This window comes from Leucoraja erinacea, chromosome 10 (assembly GCF_028641065.1).
Source record: "Leucoraja erinacea ecotype New England chromosome 10, Leri_hhj_1, whole genome shotgun sequence".
Classification (NCBI taxonomy): domain Eukaryota; kingdom Metazoa; phylum Chordata; class Chondrichthyes; order Rajiformes; family Rajidae; genus Leucoraja; species Leucoraja erinaceus.
The window spans coordinates 41,777,865-41,791,349 of NC_073386.1; the positions used below are offsets into that span (position 1 = coordinate 41,777,865).

The 13,485-nt window shown below is 44.0% G+C and overlaps 1 protein-coding gene across 2 annotated transcripts in view; it reads right to left on the minus strand.

The window, feature by feature from the left end:
- Positions 1–13,485, minus strand: part of rabgap1l (RAB GTPase activating protein 1-like) — a 268,209-nt gene that overhangs the window by 239,644 nt on the left and 15,080 nt on the right. The window contains exons 3-4 of one of the 2 annotated variants that reach the window (XM_055642029.1): positions 11,375–11,546; positions 150–357 (exon numbers count right to left, since the gene is read on the minus strand). In XM_055642029.1, the coding sequence (XP_055498004.1) occupies positions 150–357; positions 11,375–11,546 (380 nt within the window). Of the gene's footprint in view, positions 1–149; positions 361–11,374; positions 11,547–13,485 lie in introns of both variants that reach the window. The other variant, XM_055642027.1, reaches the window with a different exon arrangement.

Here is a 13,485-nt window from a genome sequence, read left to right on the forward strand (position 1 = left end):
CCATCTCAGCACAATGCTTGTTTTCCATCTTTGAGATTTATTTACAAATTTAACAATAAATATTCCAGCTGTTTAGATAATTAGCACCAGCTCACCGGTAAAATCTGACAATGTTTAGGTATGTTTAATTGAACTAAAAGAGAACATACCTTACACATCCGTCTGCAACATTAGGCACATACAAGGTAATGTGAATAGGAATTTGATAACTTGTACGTAGTTCGGCCATGGCGCGAAGAGCCTCCCCTTCATTGCGTGGAGAAGTCACCTTTGTGCATCCTAGGTAGGTTAACTTGTTGAACAGCACGCTCTCCTCTTCCTCGGCAGTAGGCGATGCACCCCTTAAAGCAGGCAGCTCTGCTGAAAGTGTTCATATATTAATATCACTCACAGCAGTTAAAAGACACATCACACAACAACAGACTCCTGACCTGCAGTACACATTCTGGTAAAATACTATAAATGGAAGTCGAATGATATCAAAGGATATCAAAAGATTGAGGTCATTGCATTTTAACTGTGTACACTGCATTGATGGCTGATATTTTCAAAAGAACCATGAAAACTAGGAAAACTTTAAGTATGTAGGAAAGAACGGCAGATACTGGTTTAAATCAAAGGTAGACACAAAATGCTGGAGTAACTCAGCGGGACTGAAGAAGGGTCCCAACCCATAATGTCACCCATTCCTTCTCTCCAGAGACGTTGCCTGTCCCGCTGAGTTACTCCAGCATTTTGTGTCTACCTTTGATTTACCTTAGAAAAACCTTAATATTTAGGAGTATTGCCTGGACTGGAACAGCCAACCCAAAGTCAAAGATGGCAAAAGCTGGGGTAACAGCAGGTCAGGCAGCTTCCCTGGAGAACATGGATAGGTGACGTTTTGGGTTGAGACCCCACTGATGGCTACCTCCATGACTCATTTTGTGACCTGGATTTTGTCACGGTCTTCTCCATCTTGCATCATTCCTTCCACATTGCTCCCTGCAAGATCTGAGTGGACAGCTGGCTCGGAACAAAGATTATCACAATCACAATCAGAATAATACTTTATTAGCCAAGTATGTTTTGCAACATGTGAGGAATTTCATTTGCTAAGTCAGTCCTACAAATAAAAAGCAATGGAACACACAAAATACATTTTAACATAAACATCCACCACAGTGACTCCTCCACATTCCTCACTGTGATGGAAGGCGAAAAGAAAGTTCAAATCTTTTCCCTTCTTTGCTCTCCCGCGGTCGGGGGGCCTCGAGCCCTCCGTTGACAAGACGATCTTACTCCTGTAGACAGGTGTGTTTTGGCTCTCCGCATCGGGGCGATCAGCTCCTGCATCGGGGGGATGTCAGCTCCCCTGCGCCAGGTGATCGAACCCCTCGTCTGGGCTGGTCGAGTCTCTGCATCGTTGGAGAGCTCGACTAGCCTCTCCCAAGACTGCGAGCTCTTGATGTAAAGTCCGCAGTAACCGTTGCTACCGGCATATTCGAGACTGACGTGGCAGGTAACTTTCCTCCACTGAATTTCTGTTCAAAGCGAGAGGAGAATGCATTGAGCTAATCAGGGATGGACTCCTTATTGGATGGGTCTCCAGTTTGGTTCAGAATGTCCTTTTGACATCTTTAATGGCTCTGCAAAGGTTGTAGATAGATTTCTTATAGCACTTGGGGCTGTTTGACATAAATGCTGCAGACTAGGACGTCAACTGAGAGTGGACCTCGCAGAACATTCCATGGTTACACATGGTTACACATCCATGGTTACACATACACACAAGCGTATCATTTACTATGGTACACAGTTTTTTACACACTTGCTGATGAAGTCTGTGAGAGCAGCAGCATATTCATCTAGGTTAGCTGCAGTGTCCTTGAATATGGACCAGTCTACTGACTCAAAGCAGTCGATAGACGGCCTGTCCAACTTAGCGATTTTTTCGGCGACTGCCGGCGTCATATCAGGGTCGCCAAAAGATTTTGAACATTTCGAAATCCAGCAGCGACATAAAAATGTTGCGACACTTGAGGAAACACCGTTTTTTCGGTGACCTGATATGTCAGTCAATGATGCCGGACAGGCCCTTTAGGATCTCACCTGTTTACTCAGACCAGCATTACATGACTTTCAGAACTGAGTCCCTTTTGCTTCCATTTCTGCTTACAAGCAGGGAGCAGAAGCACAGCCAACAGGTCAGATTTACCAAACTGCAGTCAGAATATGGAGCGGTGGACGTCTTTGATGGTTGTGTAGCAGTGGTCAAGGGTGTTTGGGCCTCTGGTTAGGAGGAAATATGCTGATAATCCTTTGGTAGCACATTCTTGTGAACTAGGTGGAAATCAAAGAGAACTTTATTCACTAAGTCAAATATAGCACAAAAGTGTTTATGGTTGTTAGGAGCCAATCTTTCCGTTTGATGACAGCACTGCAGGAGCTCCCCAAGGCAATGATCTAGACCCAAACATTTCAAGTTGTTTCCTTCTGTCATAAGATCAGAAGTGGGACTGATCACTGATGATTACAATGAGCTCATTCAATTGAAAATTCTTTCCTCAAATAATAAAGCAGCCTATGCAATAGGAAGAAGGATCCCGACCCGAAACGTCACCTATCCAGGTTCTCCGAGGATGATGCCTTGATCCACTGAGTAACTCCAGCACTTTGTAGCTTTTTTCAGCCTGTACATTCACTTCACATAAGCAATAGCAACAATCATTCCCAGTAAAAGACAGTTTCAATACATCCCTTGATACCCATCAAATTATCCCCTTCTATTAGTATTGTGTTTGTAACAACTGAACCACCCACACAAATACTGTGTTTTTTATAGGTCAGAGCCCAGGCATCCTACAGCACAATTCCACCAGCTACAAGGACATGACAGGAATGTCAGAAGAATCTCTCCTTTATCCTGGATATCTACCAAGGCAATTCACCGCTACCATCTTATCCGCATTCTACATACCATCCTGAGTTAATACCAATGTGGCACTGGATCAATTATACTCAGTCTTCAATTATTATTTTCAGACAGCAAACTCTATTGCCCTGTTCATCATCGCTGGCGACTCCAATCAAGTTAATTTCAGGAATGTACTCCCCAACCGCAACATTTCAATGCGGGTGGAAGGAACTAACTTTTGTTGTTGCTAGATAAGGAGCTTATCAAATATCAGATGATAATTGCTGTTAGAAGGTTATTTGAGGGGAAAGGAACATCAGCCAAGTGGGATGTTTTTAAAAGTGTGTTGACCCCGTTTGAATGAAGGAAAAGCAGGCAAACGTAAGGAAGCTTGGCCGACGAGGGAAATTGATGCATTGGTCAAAAACAAGAAGTATGCATGGGACAGGTATAGGCAGCTGGGATCAAGTGCATACCTGGAGGAGTTTCAGGAACTAAGGAGTAAACTGAAAAAGGAGATCAGAAGGGCAATAAGATAGCTCTGGCGGGTAGCATTAAGAACAATCCCAAAAGATTTTATAAATGCATAAGGAGGAAAAGGGTACACAAAAAAGCTGGAGAAACTCAGCGGGTGCAGTAGCATCTATGGAGCGAAGGAAAATTTCCTTCGCTCCATAGATGCTGCTGCACCCGCTGAGTTTCTCCAGTTTTTTTGTGTAACCTTCGATTCTCCAGCATCTGCAGTTCCTTCTTAAACAGGAGGAAAAGGGTAACTAGAGAGAGTAGGACCTCTCAGGAATCAAAGCGGTCACCTCTGTGGAAACACAGAAACATAGAAAATAGGTGCAGGAGTAGGCCATTCGGCCCTTCGAGCCTGCACCACCATTCAATATGATCATGGCTGATCATCCAACTCAGTATCCTGTACCTGGAACCACAGGAGATGGGCAAAGTCCTAAATGAGTACTTCTCTGTATTTATGATGTAGTGCTGCCTAACCCGATGAGTTACTCCAGCACTTTGTGCCTACCTTCAGCATTTAGATATGATGATCTCTGAAGAATTATTAGTTGTTGAGAGAGACAGTTATTAGACATGTCTACTTTTGGTGATACCTATGGTATCTTGCTGAAAATCATCCACTCTGCAAGTCTCTAGTATCACATTGAGGCTCCTCTAGGAACAGTGATGGCATATTGGAGGCTGCAAGTACACACAAGATCTTGATTTGTCATCAGTTGGCTCTGGCGAACATAACAGCACACTAGACGTTGTGTCCAGTTGAATGTAATACGGATCCCAAAAATGAGGCCGGGCAGTACCTCTGGAGAAAAAGATGGGTGACGTTTTGTGTTGGGACCCTTCTTCTGACTGAAAGTAGGAGGTGGGAGAGGACATGAAGAGCTGGAGGCGAGAAAGGAACAGGACCAATCAGGGCCAGCCACCATTGACTTCAGGTAGTGCCTGGTAGGTCCATTGTTGACTAGATAAGTCTTGATCTCAAGAGAAACATTGCGGAGAACTGTGAAACTGGTAAAATGACTCAGGAGGAGGAAGGGGACAAGGAGGGAGGGGGGGAGGAAGTATGAGATGAAGTTACTTAAAATTAGAGAATTAAATGTTCATACCACTGGTTTGTAAGCTACCCAAGCAAACTATGAGGCGCTATTCCTCTAATTTGTGTGTGGCCTCACTCTGGAAAGTGGTGGAGGCCCAAATGGGAAGGGGAGATGTAATGGTTGGCAACCAGGAGATCCCGTGGGACTATTAATTTCCAACCATCAGGAATGAATGCTCCATGCTGCTGTAATGAGAGGACGGACAGGATCTGCTCAATGGCCAAGATTTGCAAAGCCAATACGGAACTGCTTAAAACCACATAATTTTCTGCTTTTGTATTTTAGACTAACTGAAGTTTTTAAATATTTATTTCCCAGGACAGGAAAACCACTTCAGCTTTCAAAGCGGTTAGTCCAACAGATGAGACCTGTTGATAAGGAATATGCATGATAAAAACAACTTCAAATCCTGTCGAAATGCCACCGCGGAATTAATTGTGGTTTAATGTAAGCCGTATTTACGACTGTATGGGAAGTTTCTTACTAAGGCTCATGCACATTTGAACTAGCAGTGTCATCTTAACTGAGGGGCAAAGTACAAAATGTCATTCTCATACTGTTGACACAGTGGTTGATAAGCAGGTTTCCCATCCAGGAACACGGTGAGCTGCCCTGCACCACATTCTTATTGTCTTCATGTGGAATGTAACCACTCAAGGTTATTAGGTTGCATGACAGTGCACAGTTAAGCATGTATCCCAAGATGCATGAGAACATATTCTTACTCATGCTAGCCTCAGTAATGGAATCAAGGCTTTGACTCTCTATAAAATTGAGTTTGATCTCTTTATAAGAACTTCATTGCAGCCAATAAACCAAAGTGAACATGAAATTTGGTTAACTTCTTTCTATGAAGAGTCTTTTGCTGAAGGAAAGCAGAGCAAAATGCATAACACTGTTCAAAGACATTCTTTGTTAATTGTACCCAATTCCTGATTGTGAAACAGAGGAGGCATGCAATAACATTCAGAACAATGTTACATGAAAGTGTGTAAAGATTCAAACAAGTTTTAAATTAAACATATTTTTAAATAACTCTCTCAATAGCTGTGATCCCATGCTAGCACTTGTGCAACAAAGGTAATTAACACTAATATGCAAAAAAAAAATGGTGTTTCTTCAGAATGATCACTGTAATAAAATGTCTGAAGGATATACTTCTCTTTCTTTCTCTATTCAGTTGTATTTCCAGGTTATTGTAGAATGACAAATTACTGGCTGCTGAAATCTACACCAAATTAACTGTTAGAAGATTTTATAAAGATTCATAGTTGAACTGAAAGTAATTTTAGTCTGGAAATATGCATCTAATATTAAAACTATTTTCATCTTTCTTCTGTGTTTACGATAAACGATACAACTTTATTCATCCCTGGAGGGAAATTGGTCTGCCGACAGTCGCAACACACAAAAAGAAAATCACCTGGCATCTCATTTCACCTTACCCAAAATGGAGTACCCTAACATGGGAAAGATGTAACACACAGCGATTGATCATATTTTTCACCATATCCCAAATGTAATCTGGGTCATAGATATGCACATTATCTTAGGAATTTAGTGTGGCGACACCAATGACATGGAAGGAGGAGGGCCAGGAACTTTCAGCTTCGGGAAGGCGGCAGCTAATAACAGGCAAATGATTTTACATTCTGTGATGCTCTTGTATGGAATCAGCAAAACTCTAAGTTTTAATGTAGACCACTTAAATATGGTCTTGAGCGCTCTCGATAGAAACATAGAAAATAGGTGCAGGAGTAGACCATTCGGCCCTTCGAGCCTGCACCGCCATTCGATATGATCATGGCTGATCATCCAACTCAGAATCCCATCCCTGCCTTCTCTACATACCCCCTGATCCCTTTAGCCACAAGGGCCACATCTAACTCCCTTTTAAATATAGCCAATGAACTGGACTCAACTACCTACCTTCTGTGGCAGAGAATTCCACAGATTCACCACTCTCTGTGTAAACTTCAGAAACTCGAGAAACTTCACTGCTTTAGATATAATAAAATGTAAATGATCTCATGCCAATTATTACTTGCCACATTCCTAATTAAAAAACACTATTTCACGTCAATCAGCCTCTTTCAGAACGTTCTAAGGAGAGGGAAGGAGCTAAGAATGGAGGGTATCTACATCCACCACCTAAACTGGTTTAACACTGAGCCAGCTAAATTATGAGTTATATGGAGCACATAAAAATGATTATAGTGATTCACACTAAGTTCTTGAGATGTTGGTGGTATACCCTCGAGCCTCTCCAAGCCTCTCCTTCCCTTAAATGAGTTTTGAGCATCCATCCAGCCAACTGAGACAAAAGCACACTGGATAGCCACCAAGTGGTCACAGGAGCAGAAGGCAACCTCATCTCCATTACACAGCTACATCTCTTCACCAGATAAAAGCTGTCCATGGTCTGACCTCCCCAGAGGAGCATGGGTGATGCTCAACAGACTTCGTACTGGAGTTGGGCGTTTCAATGCCAGCATGTGGATATGGGGACTACGCCTGAGCACAGCCTGTGAATGTGGAGCAGAACAACTAGTCAGCCAACCATGTCATCTCTGAGTGCCTGCTCTACCACTCAGGGCATGGCAGACATTGACACAGAGACAACAACCTGGCTACTCAACACTCGGCTTGAGATCTAACTATTCCTTTGGTTTATTTATGTTTCATTCGCAAGAAGAAGTAGAAGATCTCAATTTTTTCCTATTTTGGTGAAAAGTCATTGACCTGAGATGTTAACTGTTTTTCTCTCTCCACAGATGCTGCCTTACCTACTGAATGTCACAGTTCTGTTTATTGCACCTTTAACAGTTCCTTGAGCCTTGAGGTAGTAGTGATGGACTTTGTTTATCTTGTAAAGCTGCAGACCATATATTGACAGTGCCTCAAGAATGGTTAGAATGGAAATCCATGGCCACTCCTTTCTGACAGAGAATAGCAGTGTGTTTCAAGAATGGCTACCATGCTCACCTTCAATGGCCTCCAAAACCAAAAACAACCTAGGTCAAGTCAAGTCAAGTCACGTCACATTTATTTATATAGCACATTTAAAAAACAACTCTCGTTGGCCAAAGTGCTTTACATTTGTTATAAGAATAGCACAACAAAACAGACTACATACATATATACATGTAGCCCTCACTCAGAGGACGTCAGGAAAGGCTTGGGAGTATAGATAAGTCTTTAGTCTTGACTTAAAAGAGTCGATGGAGGGGGCAGTTCTGATGGGAAAGGGGATGCTGTTCCACAGCCTAGGGGCTGCAAACGCAAAGGTGCGGTCGCCCCTGAGCTTATGCCTAGACCGTGGGATATTCAGCAACCCCAAGTCGGCCGATCTGAGGGGCCTGGAAGTGGAGTGGTGGGTGAGAAGACTTTTTATGTAGGTGGGGGCAAACCCATTGAGGGCTTTGTAGACATGGAGGAGTATCTTGAAGTTTATACGGAACCGCACAGGGAGCCAGTGGAGAGAGGCCAGGATCGGGGTGATGTGGTCCCTTTTTCGGGTGCCCGTCAGGAGTCTCACTGCGGCCCCCCCAATCACAGACAGACATTATTTCTCCATCCCTTGCCCTCTCTGTAACTTTAAACATGCTTGGTCTCTAATTTTCCCATGATCAAGTGCCATTGACCTGAAGCGTTAAATCTTTTTTTCTTGCCAAAGATCTCCCTGACGTGAGGAATGTTTCCAGAGGTTTGAGGTTTTATTTCATCGTAAATTCAGTTGGTTACACACAATGTTGCTCTGCAGATGGCACTTGTAGAACTTGAATTGCAAGTAAACAGTCTAATATGTGATACAACCATTCAACAATGAAGCTGAAGAGAGTTCTGTTTCGGGAAAGCAACTTCCTCTCCTCACTGAGGAAATATACATGCAAATAATACTGAAGCCACTTTCAGGGCAGAGTGGAAGCAACATAATGAATGTGATTGTATTCAAAATATCCAAAATACGACACAGGGTGCAAAGTAGATACACATTTCCCCTTTTGCTCTGTTTACCTTCCTCAAAGTCTACCACAGATGACAAGGATCCTAATCTGTGTAACACGGTAACATTATCTGCTGCAAGGTTGTCACGATATAATGTTGTTCCTCGCCTCCATGAACTGGAGTGACACAGGAGTGGGCAATATTCACGGCATTGAAGTTTGTGCCAGGTATCTTACCAAATTTCTAATATTATTCAGTATCACAGAGACTATCATTTCAGGTGAACATATTATGAGTAAAGTCTATGCAAAAACATGCTATTTCTTGGAAAAAAAGACAGAAGAGGCTGGAGTAGCTCAGCGGGTCAGGTGGCATCTCTGGACAACATGGATAGGTGACATTTTGTGGCAGGATCCTTCTTCAGATCCAAAATGTTACCAATACATATGTGCGTGTGAAGATGTTACCTGACCCGAAAAGTCATCCATCCTTTGTCTCCAGAGATGCTGCCTGACCCGCTGAGTTACTCGAGTACTTATGGCTAGTTTTCACGGGGCGACTTGACGCAAGATGTAGCCAGAGTGGAGTGGTCGTGGTCTAGCACGATATCACACGATATAACGGGGGTAGAGTAAAGAGTTCCCACGGTACTCGGCAATTCTGTCATTTGTGCGAGTGACTTGTCCGTCTCCCGATCTTTCCCGAATGAACATCGTGGACTGTAGTGTAGTTAATCACGTGGCACTAATGATGTTACTTTGTTGTCACACACTATATTCGTTTTTTTCACCCGAGCTCTTTAATGAGCTGAAGAATAATCTGTGTTTTTTTAGACAAATGTTGTTTGGTGTGATGCACCTTCTCTCAATATGTGCAAGAAGTCGTCTTTTTATTTTGTCAAATATGAATAAACACTGTATCTCACATTGACCGTGATGATTGTGTTATTTTATGATCTACTGAGAGGTGAAACTTTCAGTCTGAAGAAGGCTCTCGACCCGAAACGCCACCCGTTCCTTCTCTCCAGAGATGCTGCCTGTCCCGCTGAGTTGCTCCAAGCAACTGGTGTCTATCTTCAAAGGACTGACCAGGACTGCCTCTCTCTCTCTCTCTCTCTCTCCCTCACACAGGCATGAATGGATGAACTCCGCAGGCCAGGCAGCATCTACGGAGGGAAATGGACAGGCGACCCATTCTTCAGGTTGCCTTCTCTCTCTCCCTCTCTCCCCCCCCCCCCCCCCCCCCCCCAACCAAACTCCCACCCACACACACGAATGCTGGAGAAACTCAGCGGGCGCAGCGGGGCTGAAACGTTGTCTATTTCCTTCGTTCCATAGATGCTGCTGCACCCGCGGAGTTTCTCCAGCATTCGCGTATGTGGGTGGGAGTTGGGGGGGGGGGGGGAAGAGAAATAAGGCAGCCTGAAGAATGGGTCGCCTGTCCATTTCCCTCCGTAAATGCTGCCTGGCCCGCGGAATTCCTCCATTCATGCCTGTGTGAGAGGGAGGGAGGGAGGGAGAGAGAGAGAGAGAGAGAGAGAGAGGCACACACAAGGTGGACGCGAAATCTCACCTGCCTGTTTCAGTGACAGACACCCACCGCCAGTAAATGAAGACACCCCCATCTGTCTCCCCCTCCTCTCCCTCGACTCTCCCACCTTTCCCTCCCAACTCCAGTCCCGTCCCGACCCCCTAGGAAACTGAAGGTTTCCCGCTATAATTAAAGAGTTCCCACGGTAGACTGTAAAACTGGGACCCTGGTTCTGGACTCCCCCAACATCGGGAACATTCTTCCTCCATCTAGCCTGTTCAATCCTGTAGATACGATTAGACAGGTATCTAGTTATTTAATTCAATTAATGATTTCTATCGCCCAGCCTCTCATCTTTCAATCGGGTTCGGCCAGGAAGGAACTGCAGATGCTGGATTAAAACGAAGATAGACACAACATGTAGCTCAGCGGGACAAGCAGCATATCAGAAGGGTCTCGACCCGAAATGTCACCCATTCCTTCTCCCCAAAGATGCTGCCTGCCGCCGAGTTACTCATTCTCTTTAAACCGGCATCTGCTGTTCCTTCCGACACATACACAAGAAATAAGCAACTTTTCGGGCCGAAACGTTGCCTATTTCCTTCGTTCCATAGATGCTGCTGCACCCGCTGAGTTTCTCCAGCATTTGTGTGTGTGGGTGGGAGTTGGGGGGGGGGGGGTAGAGAGATAAGGCAGCCTGAGGAAAGGCTCGCCTGTCAATTTCCCTCCGTAGATGCTGCCTGGCCCGCGGAGTTCCTCCAGTTAGAAACTGCTTTCAGCCAAAAAGAGACAACTGACATTAATGAAATGCTTGTTAGCTAGTTTTATTAGATTTGTATGTAAATAGCAAACTGGCTGAATTCACTCTATCCAACTTCCGGGTTCACCGTTCGCAGGAGTTCCCACGGTGACCGCAAGAGTTACTACGGATATCGCACTGGCCACTACGTTCATAAAATGTTGCAATGCTCAACCACAAGTGTACAAGTCACTCTTGGACAAATTCAAACATGTTTGAATTTTCTCCCGAGTACCCAAGTTACACGATTACCTGCCGTTAGCGCCACGGTGGCCCACGAATGCCGTACTGTTACCGCACGAGGTTCCCACGATGTTAAACTCTGGTTACCTCTTGCGTCAAGTCGCCCCGTGAAAAGGGGGTTTTAGTGTCTATCTTTGGTATGTCACCTATCTATGTTCTCCAGAGATGCTGCTTGACCCACTGAGTTACTCCAGCAATGTGTGTATTTTTTTGTAAACCAGCATCCTTGTCTCTCCAAACTATTTCTTGTTCCCTGCTGGCATACGTGCATCTGTTGTCTGTGCTCTAGTTATATATAATGAATCCGTCTTAAGCACACATCAATAAGTACTTGATTACCTTCCATTGCAGAGGAATCCAAGATTAAATGCAGAGGCTTTTGTTTCAACATTTTTTCTCGGGTCCTCAGGCTTCTACATCCACTTTCTCCTGCTGCTCCAGTTATTATTTCATCTTTCTGTCCTTCCTCCAGTGCTGCCTTTAGTTGCTGCTCATCCCCATTACAAGCGATCTGGAGAGGGTGACAACAAAGTAACGCATTGCAAAGTCATTCACAACATGTAGACATACATTACAATCCAATGCATTTGTTCAGTCACCGGCTACTGTAAACTCTCCAGCTTCACCTAATATTTGGGGTATTTTTTAAAGTTACAAAACTCTTCACTTACAGAATCTGAAACATAAACCAATTTACGCAAGCTTTTAAAACTTGCTGCTTAAATAAAATCAGAACTTAATTGCACAGATCAGAGTCTCATTTTATATTTTCAATAAATTACTTAATTTAATAATTTTCACCAGAGTTCTGAAATGAACTTGGCAGCCTTCATCATTCTAAATTAGTCAAGTCCATGAAGACAAGAAATTGCCTGTAATCCGAAACTAAAAAAAATGCTGGATGAACTCAGTGGGTTGAGCAGCATCTGTGAAAACAAAGGGATAGTCAGTATTGTGGGTTGAGATCTTGCATGAGGTCTGAGAGAGGCAGGGATTGGCAGGTGAAAGGTGGAACCGGATGAGAAAGTGAAGGATGGGCGGATGGAGCAAGGTGGGGAAGGGGCGAGGGAGGTGGAGACCGAGTCTGGCAAGTGATACGTGGAGGCACAAGAGGCTGCCTGTGCTCCTTACTCTCTCCTTGGGATTCACCCACACCCTTTTTGACCAACCCATCTACCTGCGACGCCACCTTAAATGAACTATGCACCTGCACTCCGAGATCACTCTGCTCTACGATACTTCCCAGAGTCCTACCATTCACTGTGTAGGTCCTGCCCATATTAGACTTTCCAAAATACAACACCTCACATTTCTCTGTATTAGGTTCCATCAACCATTCCTCAGCCCACCTGGCCAACTGATCAAGATCCTGCTGCAATTTTTGACAACCATCTTCACAATCTGCAATACCACCTACATTAGGGGAATATTATGGGTATCCAAAACTAGAGATCTGTGGCAGGAATATCATTGGCCTGAAATGTTAATATTGCTTCTTTCCCCATAGAGAAGATGTATGGGTTTGTTGGTTAATTGACTTCAGTAAAGTTGTAATTGTCTCTAGTGTGTAGGATAGTGCCAGAGTATGGGTGACCGCTGGTCAGCACAGATTCAGTGGACTGAAGGGCCTGTATCCACACTGTATCTCTGAAGTCTAAAGTAAAGTCTAAAGCAATTAACTTATCCAGCCTGTGTTGAATCTATCTCCGACATATGGCATTAGTAGAATCTGGGATCACAGCTGGAACATAATTTGTGTCTGAAATCAATGTCACGGCTCTGCAGCCCTTGTCTTTGCAAACTGTTACACTATCTTGAGACACTGAAGACTCATAAGTTCATAAGTGATAGGAGCAGAATTAGGCCATTCGGCCCATCAAGTCTAATCATGGCTGGTCTATCTAACCCTCCTAAACCCATTCTCCTGTCTTCTCCCATAACCCCTGTCGCCCGTACTAATCAAGAATCTATCTATCTCTGTCTTAAATATATAGATTGACGGCTTCCACAGCCTTCTGTGGCAATGAATTCTACAGATTCACCACCATCTGACATAAATTCCTCCTCATCTCCTTCCTCAATGAATGTCCTTTAATCCAGAGTCTATGACCTCTGGTCCGAGACTCTCCCACTAGTGGAAACATCCTCTCCACATCTACTCTATCCAGGCCTTTCCCTATTCGGTATGTTTCAATGAGGTCTCCTCTCATCCTTCAATACTCCAGCGAGTAGATGCCCAGTGCCGTCAAATACTCAATGGAAAGCAAGTTGTCTTTTCAATGTATCTTTCTCTCAGAATGCTTACTTCTAGAAACATAGAAACATAGAAATTAGGTGCAGGAGTAGGCCATTCGGCCCTTCGAGCCTGCACCGCCATTCAATATGATCATGGCTGATCATCCAACTCAGTATCCCGTACCTGCCTTCTCTCCATATCCCCTGATCCCCTT